Source organism: Pezoporus flaviventris, unplaced genomic scaffold (assembly GCF_033815535.1).
Source record: "Pezoporus flaviventris isolate CSIRO_AGI_PZ_B2104156 unplaced genomic scaffold, CSIRO_AGI_Pfla_v1 ptg000006l, whole genome shotgun sequence".
NCBI lineage: Eukaryota > Metazoa > Chordata > Aves > Psittaciformes > Psittacidae > Pezoporus > Pezoporus flaviventris.
The window spans coordinates 988791-1007978 of record NW_026892554.1 but is presented as its reverse complement, the minus strand read 5'-3'; the positions used below and the strand labels follow the sequence as shown (position 1 = coordinate 1007978).

General features: G+C 55.6%; 1 protein-coding gene across 1 annotated transcript in view; it reads right to left on the bottom strand.

Moving 5' to 3' along the window:
- Positions 1 to 8194, bottom strand: part of UACA (uveal autoantigen with coiled-coil domains and ankyrin repeats) — a 31641-nt gene extending 23447 nt beyond the window's left edge. Inside the window, exon 1 of the mRNA XM_061446499.1 lies at positions 8046 to 8194. Coding sequence (XP_061302483.1) covers positions 8046 to 8102 — 57 coding nt within the window. The 5' untranslated portion in view covers positions 8103 to 8194. The remainder of the gene's footprint in view (positions 1 to 8045) is intronic.
- Positions 8195 to 19188: the final 10994 nt, after the last annotated feature.

Sequence of the window (19188 nt, the reverse complement as noted above, 5' to 3'; positions counted from 1 at the left end):
TATATGTTGCATGAACCATTACCTACTTCTGCTCTCTGAAGCTGAAACCCCTTACCTTACCAGGTATTTAGCAGATCAGAAGTCAACTTCATCTACCTGCAGTTCTCATCTTGCAGTTATCTTTGGACCACCACATCACACTTACTACATCCTCCTCCCGTGTGCACAGCAACACTCTCCACCAGCACCAGTGCAGGCAGCAGATAACCACCACTCTCAGTTGTTTATTGACTATATAGCACAGTTCAGACTCAACATTTATAGGACATGCTTTAAATTACAACCCTCAAAAACAAGTCTGCTCCTCACCCGTCATTACAATTAAGTGTTTAAAGATGAGAGCAGTGAGAGCACTAGCGACAGCCAACAGAGGTATTTACACTCAGGGCATGCTTGGTACCACTAATTGCCCTCACTGAGCAAGATGTTCTAGTGCTACCAACAGCAGTGAAAGGACACACCAGGGCTGGCAGCGAAAGCCACGGGGTGCTGCCAGCAAGAGTAGCTCCGACAGGCTACAGAAAATACACATTTGTACACTGCTGACACCCGGAGAAGTGGGGTTAACCTTTGAAGTTTATTGGTAAATACATATCCTATAACCGTAATAAACATAGCAGCATACTTAGGGAATCTGAGCTTGAAACTACCAAGCATCTTCTCCCTCTCAACCACAAGAGGAGCGGGTAGTGTCCTGAAGTGTGCAGAACTTACTGCACAGACACCACCCACCCTGGTGTCCCCCACAAAGAACTCGGAGCAAGGACAGTGCTTTAGTAGTGATCCCAAGACACAAGAGAAGAGAATACTGGGGTTATGGGGGCCCAAACAGGACAGGCAAAGGAGGACCCCAACCTGAAGGCCTCTGGAAAGCAATCCCCAGCACCCTTTAATCCCAGCAGCTCTTCTAAACCCAAATATTCTCCAGAGTGAAATCCCAGCAGCCAGAAAGGAGCTCACAAGGCTCCTCAGGCCACCAAGCGGAGATGTTTCTAGTCATTCATCAGTGTGAGCACAGCCACTGAGGTGCAGCTGCCATCTGAGAATACACTCCATACACTTTAAAAAGCAACACAGAGCCAGGGACCCAAGACACACGGGACTACATGTTGCGGTGAAAAATACTGTGACAAGTTAACTTGCCGTTGAAACAGTATTGCTCAGGAAGCATCCACCCCAGCCCGAATAGCTCATTCGGAGCCTTTTGCCCACAGAGCTGCAACAGTAACGACATAAAGAGCTTATTTAAATAGAGCCTGGCCAACCTTCAGCAGTCACCCAGCTCGCTTCAGAAACACCAGCTGGAATTCAAAGCAGTTCTTAAAGCTTTCAGCCTGGAAGCTGACATGAACCTGTGAAAGTGAGCACAGCTCCTGGGCGCTGCTGCCCAGCACATAATCCTATTAACGAAACCCCAATGAGACACCTCCTCCTCTAATGCCATTAGCGGTGACATAAGCACATAAATCACCGGGAGCAAAGAGCTCTGGTAATGCGCTGCCCATCACCACCCACAGCAAGTGCTCCCGAATGAATGGTCCTAAAAGCTCTCCAGGCAACAGCACTAACGCCATAATTTATGGAAACAGTTCTAAAACTGAGAAGAAGGGTCAGGGAGATCTTATCACCATGTTCCAGCACTTAAAGGATGGCTACAAAGAAGACTCCCTTTTTACAAGGGGTCACACGGCAAAGACGAGAGGTGACGAGCACAAGTTATTCCTGGAGATATTCCAACTGACACAAGAGGAAAAGTTTTCCCCATGAGAACAACCAGCCACGGGAATAATCTCCCCAGGGAAGAGGTGACTCCCCAGCACTGGACACTGCTGAGGTTCAGCTGGACAGGGTACAGCTGGGACATCCAGTGTGGGTCGTGCTTTGCCTAGAAAGGCTGAACCAGATGGTCCTTGAGGTCCCTTCTACCTGGGATTCTCTGAAAGCTGCAGTTTCTGAACTCTGTGAAGCCCATGAGACAGAATCATCCTTGGCAGAGAAGAGACACACAACTCTTAACTTTAGGCCCATCCTTATCCCAAGATATTGTTTCCCAGGTCAGGTCTCATGCAGTTTTCCTACAGAGACACTCGCTGGCAAGGCAGAGTGACACGGCAAACATAGCCGTGTCACCCAGCAAGGTGAGCAGGGTGAGGGCAGACCCGGCACATCTCTCCACCCGCATGGTTTAGTTTTCCTGCTCTTTCCACAGAGGTCAGGGTACGTTTGTGCTCGGAACAGACACACCCTGGGACAGCTGCTTTTGAAGTGGTTTGATTTAGTTAAAACGTGCACAGGCTCACAGAATGAAAGGCTAAGTTACACTAACCAATCCGTTCTTGTACAGGGGCTCCCCGCATGCAGCTTCCCCCGTGGTACAGGCACACGTCAGCCAATATCCATCCACCTTATAGACTTGGGCTTATCAGCAGCTGCCTAGACAGGCATTGCACGCTCCAGGTCCGGGGAAGCATTAGCTCAGCTGGGGAAAGAACGGCATTTTATCTTTTATAACCGTATGTTACAGGACGCGTCTGTACTCACACACAAACGTGTTGGAGTTTAAAAGCGCACAGTAAGATGCACTGTTTAGTCTGCATAAGGGAAAACAGAGCCAACGCAGGGTTCTTGTTTCACCCACAGGTAGCACGCTGTGTTACCACCTCATTTACTGCAACTTCTGCATCCTGAAAAGTCACTGAACACTGTGGAGTGGGCAAGGCTCAAAACAATCAAAACCATCAGCCTTCCTAAGGCTGCTCTGGGCCTGCACTGCTCAAAAGCTTCCTGCCAAGAAGGCATTCAACAGTTGTGCTGCTTTAAATGTAACTGTAGCCTGTAATTAATCCAGGTAATTTACTCCTAACAAACAGACTGAAGGAAAACAAACAGTAACCTTCTATAACCTCAACCACTGCTGACTTCACCCTGTTCTTACCCTCCCTAGTACAAGTTAGCACAGCCCTGCAAGAGCAAATCACCAATTAACAAGAGAGTATTCAAATCTTCTTCTAGCTCTCCCTGTGACATGCCAAACAGTCCTAAGGCTCCAAATCCGTGTCAGAGAACACATTTCTGTCTGCAAAGAGAAACACGTACTGAACAGCAAAACCTTGTGCTCTTTCCACAGTTAGGAGGAAGAACCGCCAGCACCAACTCCAGCAGCATAGGCACTGCAGTGGAAGTGTCAAAGAGCTCCTGAAGGAGGCAAAGTCTGCTAAAACAACTGAAGGTATTTTCTGCTTTGCTTTGAACAACCTCCTCATGTCTCATTGCCAGCACAGAATTCAAGTGCCCTTTCTGATAAACCATCCTCAAGCTCTCAGCCCTGAGATACAGACCGGCTTGGACACCAATAAAACCAATCAGAACGAGTTCTGTGCTCTGGAAACAAGCCAGTGGCTTTGCAGCTGCTCTTAAGACAGATTGTTAAGTACATCTTAAGGTAACGGGCCAGACTTGCACACCCCAAAGAACATTGCACCCTTCTACGGCAACAAGAGCATCACAGCTTTCACCACAAAACAAGAGGGAGCCCCAGAGGCCAGGTCCTGCTGCAGCCCAGCGCTGCCCCTGACCCCGGAGTATGCCTGGAGGATGAGCTTCCCCTTTAAGCAGGGAGAAAGCAGCAGCAGGTCAGAGTCCAGCTGCCTTTGTCTGCATTGAAAGCGGCAGATCACACACAGCCCTTCCTCGGGCAGCGAGGCCAGGCATTAGCTTGAAATTACGGGCTCCCCGGTGAGGACCGATTGATTTTGCTTCCATTTGTTAACAACAAAGGAGCAGAAAGTGTTAGGGGGGCTGAAACACAACATGACTGTTCCATTCCTGGAGCAGGAAGCAGCCTCAAGCACATATGCATGGGGGAGGGAATACCACGTTACAGCTTGACTCAACCCTGTCTGGTCACCATTCAGTAATGACACCATGGAGCCAAGTCCAGTCCCCTCCAACACCATAAGCATTTGCTTGCTGATAAATATCAATATTTAAGTACTGACAGAGTACTACAGAAGTTGTATCTGCGCAAAAGGTCAGATGAACTCAGACCACATCGCCAGCCTTATCTGCAGAACTATGCCCAAACCAGCAAGGGGATTGAACCTGCACACAGGCCCTCCTGCACCTCCCGCCTTGAAAATATTTGTAATAGCTACATTCCAAAGTGAACTGCATTGATAAATGCTCCCTGTCAGGGGAGCCTGCGAACCACAGGGCACCTGGAAACAGGCTGCTGCACAGGGCTTCTGCCGAGCTCAAACTGCCTTGCCTGACCTCCTGTTGCTCCAACATCAGCCACAAACATCACACAAACAAGCACCAATTCCCTTGAAACGCAAATGAATCTCGAAGTTGTTTTGCCAAGGAACACACACATTACCAGGAGCCTTAATAAAGCTTCCTGGAACCCAGACAGACTCTGAAGAGTAACCAGAGCCAGCCTAGTACCTGCCATTTGGATATTAGTGGCACTTATTGTGGCCACGTTGCCTGAAGATGGCATCATCCGGTTACCCGAGGCTGCCCTCAGCAGACACAGGGACAGGGAAGGGAAGAGCAACTCTGCTCCAGCCAAGAGCAGCGATGCTGGGAAAATCCTGCTGATGGATCACAGCCCTGTGATCGGTGTGGCTGACAGAAACCACTGCCTTTGCCCAGGGCAGAGGAACCACAAAATACCGCGGAAATCTTGCTCGTTTACAAACAGCAGCACAAGTTGTCTTTTGCTTAAGAAGCTCAACACAAAAGTGATCTTGAATCTTTGGTTAAAACTAGGTTACCAAGCATCTATTTTCCACTAACTGAAGGAGTGAAGTAACGTGTATTCCACATCACACAAATCATTGTTAAGTTGTTCTGCTGTACACAGAGATGTAGCATTGCTCATTCAGGGGCCAATTCAGACCCAAGGAGCATCCTTCCATTCGCTTAGTGAAACAGTCAGGTCAAATGAGGTGGTACCTCCCCTCTGCTGCTGACAGTAGCTGTTTAATTGCATGTTGGGTCGACCCACAGAGTTTCACTCCTTACACAGAGGAAAAGTCACCACTGAAACACAACACAACCTTGTTCATCTGCCACTTAACTTCAGAACTTGTTCAGCTATTACGTGAATAACCACAGCTCTTCATACCAAGGCAAGTGCTCAGATGTCCACCTTTGTCTCTTACACAATGGTTTCCGCTAATTACACACGATGTTCAGTTTCTCTTAATTAAAACAGAGCCCAACATCACTTTTCCCAAAGGAGAAAGGCCTGATGGAAGTTCTTGCATGGTTTTACTGCTCGTTCTCATTACCTGCAGGTGCTCCAGGCAGTGCTGCTGATCTCGGAAGCACGCGTGGAGCTCGCACCAGCTCTGCCTTTGACGTCTTACCTTAGGATGCAAACAGCTCCAGAGAGATGCAACCTGCTCAGTGACACAGCTTCAGCCCTGCTCAAAGCACTGCCAGGAATCCTGTATCTCACAGCAAGCAGCATCCTCAAGCAAGCCATCCAGAAGGCCCCCACTTCTGCAGGGAGACCCCTTCCACTGGAGCAGCTTGATCCAAGCCCCTGTGTCCAACCTGGCCTTGAGCACTGCCAGGGATGGGGCAGCCACAGCTTCTCTGGGCACCCTGTGCCAGCGCCTCAGCACCCTCACAGGGCAGGATTCTGCATGTACTCAGCATGTATTCTGGACTCTCAGAAACAGTAGCAGCACACGCTGCCATGGTCACCTCAACAGGACCATGTTAATTGAAATCTACCTTGTAAATACTGGTGCATGAGGCATCATCTCGGATCCAACATGAGGACCATGCCCTCAAGGCTTTGTGCCCCACAGAACCTGATATTAAAGCTTCCAGCCCCCACTACTGCAAACAACAAACGCTCCTCTCACTATTCGGAGCACTGAAGACACCGAACAGGCTGCACAGATTATTTTCCAGGCCCCCTCAGCCAGATGGAGTTGGCAAAACCAGATTATTCCATCTTCAGACACAACATTCTGGAGAGTTGCGGAATTGGTAATAACTATCACTTTGATTTTCTGCCGCTTTCCGTGGCTCCCCTCCACCACAAGACAGGCAAAGCCATGTCCCGCAGGTCCCCACTGGAAGACCGAGGACACAGAACTACCACCTTAACCTGGAGGAAAACGTTCAGAGGCACAATGAAGGGATTAAGTTTCTCTCCACCCCCCAGGAAATAGCACTGGGTGGGGACAGGAGGGAGGGATGAACTTCTCAAACAGGGAACTCTTTTACGCTGGATTCCAGCAGGATCCCTGTGGCTCCCGCTGGCAGGATTCCCACCCGCTTCTCCTCCTTCCCCAGCAGTTCCAAACACAGACCCAGCTTCCCCATTCCCCAATTCCAAACACAGACCCCATCACCCCCCTTCGGCCTCACTATTAACACCCACCCATGGGTGTGAAGTCTCCCCCCCCATAGTATGTTCTAAGTTGGTGTTTGAGGAGGCAGTGATCATGTAACCAAAATAAGTAATAAAGAGGCTAAGGAAGTGTTCCATGGGAACAAACCTGTTTTAAAGGATCCCACTGAAAGAGAGATTTTTAAAATACCTTCAGCCCTTACAAGTATTAAGATCGCTCAAACCTCCTTTGAAAGGAAAGCCTGTTGAGCCTTCCCCTATGAAGTAAAAGATCCCCACGCCTATTCAGACACAAATAGGGATCTGTTTGTCCACAGTTAATTAGTGTAAGCTTATTTTAAGCTAATAAAGAGTTCTAAAGTATAGGACAGCTAAAGAATAACATAAGCCAGCGCCAGCCTCCACACTACAAATTATCATAACAGCCTTGTGAATCACTCCCCTGCACAGGGAAGTGCTGGGCACGGTGATGCTTCCACAGGAGCTGTCATCTTGTCAGAGGGGTTTGGTCAGCAGTTTACGAGCCTGAGTAGCTACATATCTTTCAAATGAGCTATTATATTCAAGTAATAGCTTCAGATCCAAGACAAACGTGCAGGAGGATTTCAAAGATAGCTAATATATTAAGAGAGGACTGATAAAAGCCAGTGTATCATATTAACCTGCCCTTCTCTGCTATTCTACGTAGCCAGCGGCAAGGGTAGCAGACAGCAGTAAGCTTCGGAGTGCAACTGCCCCAGCAGACTGCCAGGGAAGGATTTACTGAGAGGTCGCAATTAGAGATGATTTACCACACAAAGTTATTTCCGAGTACAGCTTCCTTCGGTTACAAAGACCTCTCTCATCTGAGGCCATCGGCAGAGATGAATGAAGTGAAAAAGAAAACCAATAAAGCCCTTTAAAGCTGGTTAACACTGCCCTGAATTTTGGAAGCCACCGAGAACGAGGCACAGCCATCTGCACCATCACAACAGTACCCGGCTGCCAGGGGCTGCAGCTCCCCCAGACCCAGTTTTAGACTGGATGCTCACAAACCCCAGGTGTGTAAAGTCACCAGCCACTCTGAGAGCTTCCTAAGCAAATCCTCCTCCTGTGCGCTGGGAGGATGGCTCCGATTTTGCCACAGAAACCGCTGATGTTGAACGAGCTCCGGGCAATGCCGTGCACACGCACCTCGGCAAGCCCCGGGGCAGGCTGCCAGCCGGAGCTCACACCGGCTCCGAGGCTCTTACGGGGTAGGGGGAAGGTGTTAATGTCTGCCGGGCCAGACAGCAGAGCCGACGGCAGCCGGAACGTGGTTTGCTTGGCTCCCGAGGCACCGGGCACTCCGGGCAGCCTGAGCAGGAGCCTGGGGCCAGGCTGGGGCACGCTCTCCCCCCAGACCAGCGCTGGGACGACCCCCGCACCCCGCAGAGCCCACCCAGGGCTCCCCGCCCTCCCTCACCCCCCGGACCCCGCTCCACGCCTGCCCAGGGCTGGCTCCATCCGGACCCCAGGGACCCCCCTAGCCCACCCCCTCCCCGGAGCTGCGCGCTCACGGAGCCCGGCCCCTCCGCTCCATCCCCACAGGGCCCGGCCGCCGTTCCCCCCACAGGAGCCCAGGGCCCGCAGCCCCCTGGGGGTGGAACTCTGCCCCCCGCTGCCCCGGCCCGGCCCCGCCGGCACCCACCGCGCTGCCCCCGATGACCGCTTCGTGCTTCTTCAGGCGGGACTTGAGGCTCTTCATGGCGGGGCCCGGGGTGGGGGGGGGGCGGCCGCGAACCGGCCCCGACGCGCACCCGCCGCCGCCTCCACGGCCGGGACGGGGCGGCTCCGGCCCGCCGCGGCACCCCTATCCGATGGCCCCGCCCACCCGGGACCCCACAGCCAATCACCACCCGCCCGCGCGGGTGCTGTGGCCAATCACGAGACGGAACAGCGAGGGGAGGGACTTCCTCCTTTTAAAGCCCGCCTGAGGGGGGTGTGGCAGCAGCGGCGTGGCGGGACCGCCCACCCGGCAGGGGGCGCCCCCTCAGGGGTACCAGGGAGGCGGTGGCGGGGCCGCCGCCATCAAACCTCCCCCCCGTTAACGGGCGGTTCATCCGCGAGCGGAGCAGAGGCAGCGTCTGAAGCAGTGAAAGGAAGTCCCTGGCCTGGACGGAACGTCTGAGGGGGGCAGGTCGCTGCTCGGTGCCCGCTTTGCTCAGCCCCACCTCTGTGGAACGTCTCCTGCCTCACCCCGCAGCCGGCGCCGGGGGGCTCTGGGGTCAGGCGGGGTTTGGGACCGTTCCGTTACGGCGCAGGGGCTGCTCGCTGCGGCTGGGTTTGAGCCGTTCGGTGTGTAACGCGGGCAGAGCTCACGGTCCCGCGTTTTAACCAGTCCCGGTAAGATGCGTGCTCAGACACCGGGGTTTCCCTAGGGATGGCCCGGTTAGGGGGAGAGAGAACTGTCTTTAAGCACACAGCGGAACTCCGTGCACACCAGGGCACCGGGAAGCACCGAAATCCCATAGGATCCGAACCCCAGCCTAGCCTCACCTAAAAGGGATGAAATCCAGCGGTGAGCCCTTCAGATGCTCCTGCTTTCAGTGCCGTGCAATGGGAGCGGGGTTCTCCCCACGGAGCCGCGCTTACGGCAGCCTCTGTCCTTCCGGGAGCCGCCTCCATTCCCCCCGGGACGCCTCTGCGCTGCCAAGGGCCAGCAGCAGAGCAGGGGCTGACACCGCTCAGCACCCCTGCATGCAGGCAGCCTGTCACTGCTGACACAGCAATCCAGCCACGAACCACAGTGACACGGGGGGGGAAAGGGACAGCAGCGGCTTGGAGCGGGTGGCATCAGGACCCCCCCGTTGTTTCCACCCGTGGCAATGGGCTCCCTTCAGCCGAACTGAAAACCAGATCCCTCGAGAGCACCCAAGGCACAGCTCCTCCGAAGGGTGCTTGCTGAGGATCTGCACTGACGTGAGCCAACACTGATCGTGGCCGCTCAGGAATCCAGGCGCAGAGCTGAGCCCCAGCCCCAGCACAGCCTGGGGCAGATGGACTGGTTTGAGGTGTCCGGGTCGGAGCCACTGCCCAACGAGCTGTCACAGAGAGTTGGTTTGTTAAAAATGACGTTTCATTACTGAAAGTTTCAGCTTTATAAAATAGCAACTCCCAGGACCAAGCTTTCAGGAGCTTTCTCCTCCTTCCACTGTATTTATGCTGTTTAAAGGAAGCTCCTCCTGAGTCACTCCAGGACAAGGGAAAGCAGTGACTCCTCGCTATAATGTCAGTGCAAGGAGCTGCCCATAGCAGCTCTGAGTGCTCACCAATTCCAGAGCCGTTCCCTGTCCCCAGACAATCACACATTGGTCTCTGCTCTTTGGAGGCTGCGGTAAGAGGACAGCATCAACCTCAGGAACCAGCTTCCTCCTGCCGGCTGCATGGTGGGGGAAGCTGGTTCCAGTCACCCCGTGTTTCTCCCTGGCCAACCCTGTGCAGGGTAAAGCAAGCAGAGTGGAGCCTCCCCTGTTTTTGCCGCTGTTGAAGCAGCAAGCTCCCTATGGGAACACCATCTGCCAGCCCCAGCGCCGCACGTGTCAGCGCAGGAACAAGATGTTTCACGTTAAATTACTAGGGGCTGACTTGCACATTTGACTGGCATCCAGGTCAGGCAGATGCAGGAGGGATCCCAGCTCATCTCGCTGCCTCCACAGCACGCTCTGCATCTCCCACCTGGGACTGCCCAGTCCAGGCAGGGCCATAGCCCTGCAGTCCACGCACATGTCCATGCTCTGCCTCTGGCCACAGCACCAGGACTGGTCCCTGGTTCTGGACACATCCACTACAGCCTTTGTCCCCAGACTCCTCTCTTTGGTCTCCAAATCGATTCAAGCTGCTGCTGTTCACATTCTTGGCATCTAGTTCCCACTACATCACCCCTCTCCGCGTCCCATCCCCTCTCTGCTATTAGCTAGATATATCCTTGCTTACTCTGCAGTACGCTCTCACCGTCGCTCCGTTGCTGGTTCTTGGCTTCTCTCGCCTCATTGTCTGCACACTTTCTCCCAGCTCTCCTGTGAGACAAGTCAATACAGGCTGATCTGCTATGGCTTGTGACTGCTTTGCCTGGGCACAAACAGCAGAGCACAACCTGAGGGTGGTTAGATAAGGTCACCTCACTGCTGGCAGACGGCATGGAAATCTAGAGATCTTGCTGGAGCTTTGTTCCACTGTCTTCCCAAATCAGGGAAGACTTAAAACAGTCTTCCAATACCTAAAGGGGGGCTGCAGGAAACCTGGAGAGGGGCTTTGGCCAAGGGCCTGTAGGGACAGGCCAAGGGGAATGGCTTTAACCTGCCCGAGGGGAGACTGAGATGAGCTCTTAGGCAGAAGCTCTTCCCTGGGAGGGTGCTGAGGCGCTGGCACAGGGTGCCCAGAGAAGCTGTGGCTGCCCCATCCCTGGCAGTGCTCAAGGCCAGGTTGGACACAGGGGCTTGGAGCAAGCTGCTCCAGTGGAAGGGGTCCCTGCCCGTGGCAGGGGTTGGAGCTGGAGGAGCTTTAAGGTCCCTTCCAACACAAAGCAGGCTGTGCTATCCACACCCCAAGGGTGGCCTGAGCGCTGCTGAGCACAGCCGGGCTGCACAATGTGGTACCCACTCAGTGCCCTTTCAGTAACCATGGCTAAACCTGATCTAAACAAGCAGCTTACGTAGCCCAGAAACTGTCACAGGCTGCATCTGCTCTAACGTTTCATTTCTGTGACGACCTGCCCTCGCAGCAGCACAGGGGCTGTGCTTATTCCAGCAGTGTCTGTGATCAGCACTGACTTCATGGCACACACAATTTGCTGGCCCAGTCTCTAGCAGGCCTGGGATCTAATTAATCTCTGGCAAGTCCCTCTGAAACAGCAGCGGTGTTGGCCTGCACATGCAGCAGTCGAGACAGCTAATTGGAGCCAAATGGTACAGTGAGATAGGGGGAAGGAACGGCTTCAGGATGGCTTCGCCATGGTGGAGGCTTTTCAGAGTCACAGTGCCAAAGTCAGCCTTTCTGCTCATTAGAAGAGCAGCAGTTGCACAAGTCTCTTACCCGCCATCAAGAAGTATTTGAATCAGTCCCAGACCAGCCCAAGCTGAGCGGGTCACACACTCCTCAAAGCAGGGCGATACCGACTGTGAGCTCATGAGACAGCAGAGCAGCAGGTTTCCATACCAGCTGTGCCTCCAGGACCTCCTGCCCTGCTCCAGGAGCTCTTCCCTGCAGCCACACAGGAGCTGGCTGGGAGCACCCTCCCACAGACCAAGAGCTGTCTGCAGGAGAGCCTGAGCGAGCTGTGGTTCTCAGGCAGAGCAGATCAGCCTGAACGTGTCACCCTTCCCCAGGCGTTTCACTGAGCAGTCACTTTGTGCCAGGACGTGGAACCCAAACCCCAGCATCACTGAAAGGGAAACACGCTCCTCGCTTTCTGTTCCTACCTGAATTACCCCGCCGCTTCCTGCACCACTTGTTGCCTCCATCATGCAGATAAATTAATCTCCATGCCAGACACGCATGGAGGACGATGTAATTGTATCCCTCTTTGCTCCATGAGGAGTCACAGCCTTTGCTGCATGGGTACAGCGAGGCCTTGTTCTCTGAGGGCATCCTCCACCACCGGACACAGCACTCCTCTCCCAGCTCCCCAGTGACCCAGCTGTGGGTACGCACAGGCAAGCAGCAGGAAGCATCCAACAACAGAGCCGCAGCAACCCGGCGCCCAAGCTTTCGTGTTCCTCCTTTCACCCCCATTTTGCTCTGGGTTCCAAGAAAGGGAGCAGGGAGGAAACACGTTGAGGCAGCAGCCTCCGTGCAGCCAGGGTTTACACACTGTGCTCCTGACCCAGCCTGGCCCAGTGCCCAGCGCAGGGGAAAACAAAGCCAGTGCCAGCCTCTGGGGAGCCAAGTCTGACAGGAGCCCGGCTGCCAACTTGGCTGCTCCCGGGTGTCACCAGCGGCTATTGCAGGCAGGCACGGAAACAGCTCTGTGCACGGAGCAGGGCCCATGGAGAGCGGCACCCATGGAGAGCAGTGCCCATGGAGAGCGGCGCCCATGGAGAACAGCGTCCATGGAGAGCAGTGCCCATGGAGAGCAGCGCCCATGGAGAGCAGCGCCCATGGAGAGCAGTGCCCATGGAGAGCGGCGCCCATGGAGAGCAGTGCCCATGGAGAGCAGCGCCCATGGAGAGCAGTGCCCATGGAGAGCAGCGCCCATGGAGAGCAGCGCCCATGGAGAGCAGTGCCCATGGAGAGCGGCGCCCATGGAGAGCGGCGCCCATGGAGAGCAGCCTGCGTGCAACCAAGAGGGCAGCAATGGGAACGGGAACAGATGGGATGTGGCTTTCCAAAGCTGTCCATCAGGTGAGAAGTGGGTGTAGAAACCAGGGCTGCTGCCGAGAGAGCCAACAGAACAGCCTGTCCTATGGAGTCATTACACACCCTGAGAGAAAACCCCCCAAGGGAAGGGGAGCTGCTTTGGCAGCAGGAGCGGGTGAAGTGCAGGCTGTGGATGAAGGCTGAGGCAGAACAGCTCTTCCCACACACGCGTGTTTGCAGGACGGGGTTCAGTTGATTTTCATGGCTCCGTGGGGCTCCAGTTCCCATTTTAAGGGGAAGATTTTGGAATAACACTAGGAAAGATTTACACGGAAAGCTTATCTTGGGTCTCCAAGCCTTGCCAAGCACCTCTGCTGCTGCAGGAAAGCAAATATGCTTTCAGGGAAATGCAGTTGTGATGGGGCAGCAGCTCTGAGAGGCAGCAGTAAACCTGTGTTTAGCATTGTGCTCCGCAGCATCCGTGTGACGAATTGTATTAATTAAGCAGCACATTGCAACAAGTATAAGGGAGCGGAGTTTCCAAGTCAGTGTGTCACACAGACTGCAGCTCTCACCCCAGAGCTGTGCCTGGGTTCATGTACCACGCACCGTGCTTGTACCCGAGGATGTGAACGCTGCGGGGACGGAATTAGAAACAAGTGGGTGAAGCAACGTGCCAAGAACTCCTCACATTCACACAATGCAGCAGGAACTCACTGCCGCTACATTCGGGTTGCCCACAGCACAAACACGAGTGGGGTTTGCTGCTGCTTCTGCTTACCAGCAATAGCGGTGGGAGCTTCAATCAAATAATGCAGCAGCACAGGAGCGTGTGTCCGGGGCTCCGAGATGCCGCATTATCCTGAGGAATGGCAGCGAGTGGAACGGCAAACACTGTGCAGAGCGAGCCTGCAGGGTCAGCAAAGCACTTCAGGAACGGCTCTGGAGGCAGAACCACGGAGCAAGCATCTGGAACGTGGAGAGCCTGAGCTCACCCTGTGAACCCTCCCTGACAAGCACCCATCAGTGGGCTGGTTCACTGCAGAGAGCTGATGGGGAGCCCCAGGGGCTGCTTCATCCTGGCCTTGGCTCAGAGCACAGGCAGAGAGAACCTCAGCACCTCCGTGCCTTCACCAGCGCTTCTGGGGTGGTACCCAGTGAAATAACAACAGCGGGACAAAGCAGTGGACTGGTTTGGTCACAGAGATAAAGCTGTACCATAAATATGGTAACTGGGAGGACAGACAAACAGAAGTGATAAAGGGAAGTGATAAGGAGCCTAAAGGAATGTGGAGATCAAACGGAACTTAACCAGCCCCAAATGCCTTCATGCTCCTGATAGAACAGGCTAGCAGGGAGCAACCACACTCCAGTTTAACAACTGGTTCATTTGCAGTGGAAAAGAGAGAGAGAAAAGGTGTCTCAGAGGGAAAACAGGGCTTGCAAATCCACCTGAACACGAGCAGGGCTGCAGACGGGTCTGCAGGGGGACGATGCTCTGTGTGTGGAGAGCCAGCCTGGCCCAGAGGAGCTACTCCAGTAGCTGTTTGTCACTGGCACATCTTGCTCCGTCCCCGCTGGGCTGGGTTTACTGGCTGGCTGCCCTGGAAAGCAGAGCTCCAAGGCAACGCCAACGCAGTTTCCAAAGCTTTAGTGATGGAATCAGTAGCAAAGGGAAAGCTCTTCCTGAGCTTCTGGTCCTTGTATGATGTCCCAGGCTGGACCATCAGCAGCTCGGAGCCTTGGCTAAGCTCAAATGGATCAACAGTGAAACCAGAGCCCCTCGACCTTCAGTAGCTGCCTCACACTGTGTCTCTTGAGAGCTCCTGTCAGCACAGGAGAGGTCCTTGGTTCATTTTTAGGTTGATGAGGACCAAAGCAAGCAGGGTCTCAGTTTAGCAACCATCCAGGCATGGATTTGCAGTATAATAATAGCAACCATGGTGTTTCCCACAACAATCCTAAGCAGCAGCATCTCCTGAAGCCAGAGAAACGCTACACAGCTCCCCCAGCCTCGCCAAACAGCTTCATTATCTCTGCCACACTTCGCTCTCCATCTGGTCTGGTCAGCAGGGAACCAGGTTTGAATCCTTCGTGCTGCTCAGGCAGCAGCAGAACCTGCCACAGCAGCACAGGAGAAGGGGAGATGGGATGCACAAACACAGGGAGGAGTGCCTGGGGTGACCCGTGGGGCTGGCGCGTGGCTGTCACCTCGCACTGGCACTGCCAGCTCCTGCACTTCATGGTGCTCTTTGTGCACGGTACAAAATACATCCTCCTCCTGCACGCTGGCCAGTGGGAATGGGCTCTGAGTGTCCTGTGAGCAGGACTGGGTTCTGGAGAGGAGCTTGGGCTCACGCTGGGCTCCAATCTGCACTGAGATCCGGGAGCTGAGCTGCTGCAGAGCAGTCCGCAGCCTCGGAGCAGCCCTGGATGCAGGCAGCCCCCAGCATCCCGGCTCCTGTGCCTCCCACAGCGTGCAGGGGACAGCCGGAGCACCGGGCAACGGGATACCTGTGCCTGGGTAACGCCTGACGTGCCCTGGCAGAGCTATTCAGGGAGGGTTTTCTGCCTTGTCCTTTCAAAGGAGAGGACAAAGCACCCAAAGAACCTGAGAACCGCTGTGAAAGGAGCCCTTTCCTCTGCCCTTCACGGGCAGGGCGCACTCAAAGCGCACACCAGACGATGTCTCAGTCAAGAGCTCCTCCAGCTCCCCCAGACACCCCGTAAACCTGCGAGCATCCCCCCGGCTCTCCAAGGGCTCGCTGCCCTGGTTTCTGTGTTAGATTCGGGGCTTAGGACTCCTAAATTCAGGGCTGGTTTTAGCTGGAGAGACTCCAGCCGCGCCGACCAGCGCCAGTGCTCGTCTCGCTCGTGCTTTGTTATTCAAAGGGACCTGTTTGCTCGCTCGGGTGGAGAGGGAGCATCGCAGCTCCAGCGACAAAACAGCCTCTGCCCTGCCAACAGGGCAGCTTCCACCCTAACTCCTCCTTGCAAGAGTTCAAGAGGGGCCGCTGCAGCCAGCGCCCTGCCCGGCACCGCTCCGCTCCCCCTTGCGCGGCCGGTGGAAGGGAATGGAAGCGCCAATAAATCACTGCAGTAAGGAATCCATCAGGAATCCAGCCCGTCAGATGCCACTGGGAGCAGGCCGCGCCCTGCACACATCCTCCCTGCGCTTGCAGCTGGATGGTAACAGGGGGAGCGTGAGTTACTTCAGTATTAACTACAAAGACGTGGTAGATGCGGGTCAGGAGAAAGCAGACAGTGAAAGGCATTGAGACCAGGGACCGAACAGCCTAATACCAAGTGATAGGAACTTTCCTTTCCTTCTGCAGGCTTCTGCACCACGAGGCAGCCCCTGCAGCGCGGCGTGGTGGCAGTGTCCACTGCTGCCTGTGCCGGTTCAGAGCGGCTCTGGATCCTGACGTGCTGTCGTTGGTACCCGGGGGGAAAAGACAATCACTCTTATCGTAAGGAAAAGCTGGAGCACAAGACCCAAACATCAGGAAAAGAGCCTGTGGCCACCCTAATCCCAGCACATTTAGCATTCCTGTTAATGGAATGTGGACTACAGCTAATGCTGATTAACATTTCCGTGTTACTTCACATAACCTTCCCCCCAGCTGTGGCAGTGACTGGAAACACACTGTTTGTACCTGTCCCATCACGGAGGAAGCTCTCCCAGCCAGTGCCATGGAGAATGAAAGGCTACTATGTTTAACTGATCCCAATACGGATCAATTCCTGAACGCAGGAATGGCATCCTTTCCCCATAGACCTCCCCCCGGATAAGCAGAGTTCGATGGCAGGCTAATCCTGGGCTGGGAGGACGGCGGTTGGCACGGAGCAGGGCAGGCAGAGCGATGGATGGAGCACTGGTAACCGCCAGCCCATAAATAATGCAGCTAATTTTACACCTGCACTCCCTCATTCCTGCGTGCAGGGAGCTCACATCCAGAATTAGAGCAGCTTACAGACGTGATCCCCAACGTGACAAAGGCAGAGCCATGCCAGCGGGTGCCGTGTCCTCAGCACCCCATCGCTCCACACCGCACGGCCTGGTTACAGGGGGTGGGCAGTGCGGCACGAGCACAGCACCCGTGCCAGGGGATGGAACTGGAGGAGCTTTAAGGTCCCATCCTCCCCAACCCATGGCATGGGTCTGTAACCGGACCGCAGCTGCCAGACACGAGGCCCCCGTCCTACAGCCCGTTCTCCTTCAGCACCTTCTCCTCCTACCTCCGTTTCCCCTGCTCCTGCAGCAGGAGCACTGATTTCACCCCTCACGTGCTCAGAGGAGCGGCTCAGGCACCAGTTTGGGATCATTCTGGGGTACCCGTGCTTTCCCTCATTAGAATAAACCCGACCCCCGCTGTGAGCCCCCAGTTCTGGATCACAGTCAGTGCTTATGTACCATTAGCTCTCCCAGGATGGAAAACCCCACACTGGCCCATGCAGCTGGCTGCACTGGAAGTACCTCTGCTGTGCGAAGAGAAGAGCAAGTGCTGGAAAGCAGAGGGGCCCTCGCGAGCAGGGGGTGAGACAAGCTCTGTGCATCCTTACACCCCCTGCGGATGCTGCGCTGGGAGCCGTATTTTATTCCTTGTGACTAAAACGATGAACAAGGCTGAATAAGAATGGGTATGAAATGATGAGCAGGAGACGGTGGCTCCTGACCCGCGGCAGGTGGGGCTGCAGCTGCTGCACAGGTTAAGCTGGGGCTGAGCCACATCAGAACAAATTACAGGGAAGAGCTTCTGATGTGGAAGTCCCATGAGAAAGAACCAGCACGAGGAGCTCCTCCCGGCCGCTCCCAAGGGCTCAGTGCTGCCCGTGAGGGACCAAGGAGCACGTGGGGAAGGCCCCAGCAGGTCCTGATCCTGCCCTGGGAGGAGGATCAGCACAGAGCCAATGAACCAGACCCACACCAGCGCAGGGACCAGAGCGAGAAGCAGCTGGTTTGAGGGCACCACAGCAGCGCTTTTAAGCATCGTCTCATTTTGCTATTGAAGGAGCCAGAACTTCCTCAGCTGGGTCCATGTTCACCAATACAGCTCCTTGGCCGTGGGGCAGAGGGAGGGCAGCGCCTTCCCCACGCCCTGGCTCCCTACAGGGCAATGGGTTTGAACGGACCCTGTCCCGCTCCCCAGCTCCACCATCCCGGCAAGCAGCCCGGCTCTGCCGCACACCGGCTCCCTCTCAGGGCTGGTGTAAGTGCCAAGGAGGGGGGAAGAGGGAAAGGGAGATGGAAACCTGGCAGCGCCGGCAGCAGCCAATGGAGGACCCTCCAAGGAGGTGATTTCTGGCAGCCCCAGGCCCCCCCTGCTCCTTCGCTGCCCCGCAGCAGCCCCATTTCCGTGGAGAGGAGCTGATTGCGGCTCCTGACAGCCCGGGAGGCAGCAGAGCCCGCGGGGGGGCCCGGAGGCTTCGGAGCCGCCTTCACTGGGGCGCGGCGGGGGCTCTCCGGGCTCCTCACTGCTTCCCTCCCTGGCTCCCCTCTGTGTCAGTACCGAACAGGGCAAAGCTTTGGCTGGCTCCGCAGGCGGCAGCAGCGCCCTTGGACAGCCCCGCCAGTGCCCGCGCACGGAAGCCCATTGCTGCTGATGGACTTGGGCTCGACCTGTTGTTAGCTCCCGGTTCCCAGCGTGAGCTCCCGCGCCCCTGGCCCCGGCAGTGCCAGCACCCGGATCCTGCGGCAGAGCCAAGACCCCACGCGTGAGGCAGCTCCAGCCCATGGGCCCAGCCACGTGTGGGGCCGCCGTGGGATGTGCCAGGCCCCTCCGCAGCCCCAGGACCAAAGCACGGGCTCACCTGCAGGGATGCCGCGGCCGAGCTGGGGGAAGCGCTGGGAGCACCCTGCTCCCTCCTCCCCTCTCCCGTCCCTCCAGTGGAGCCAAGCTCACAGTGAGCCATCTGCCCCGAGGGTGGAGCAGCACCAGGATCCCATCCGACACAAACCCTGCCCTGCGCAGGGTCGAAACGGCAGCAGGAAAACAAGGCGAGGATGCACCCCGTCCCCTGCACCCTGCGCTGCAGGAAACCGCCCGGAGAACGGAGCAAAGGAAGGAAAAAGGTGAAACAATGCACGGGGCAGGATACGTGGCTGAAACACAGCCGCTGTCCAGCGCTGCCTTCCCCCCCCCCAGAGCTGCAGTCACCCTGAGGGGTACATTGGTGCCCACTGCTCATCCACAGCCTCCCACAAACCCATCTGCCATGTGCAGGAGCAGGAGGGACCCCAGCCACTGGAGCTCCTGCAGCTCCATCACTGGCGCTGAGCACCAAGAAGGAGGCAGAAGCCATGAGTCTGTGGTTCCAGCTCCCTGGGGATACACGAACCACACACACAGACACTGGCGCAGCCCCACTCACGCTTTCCCATAGGAAGCTCAAAAGAGACTTGGCTGAGGGGGGAGATGAGTCCCTGCAGTGCTCCGGTCACTGCTTCCCTGGGCCAGGCCACACGTGCCCCTCAGCGCTCGGAGCACGGGATGCTT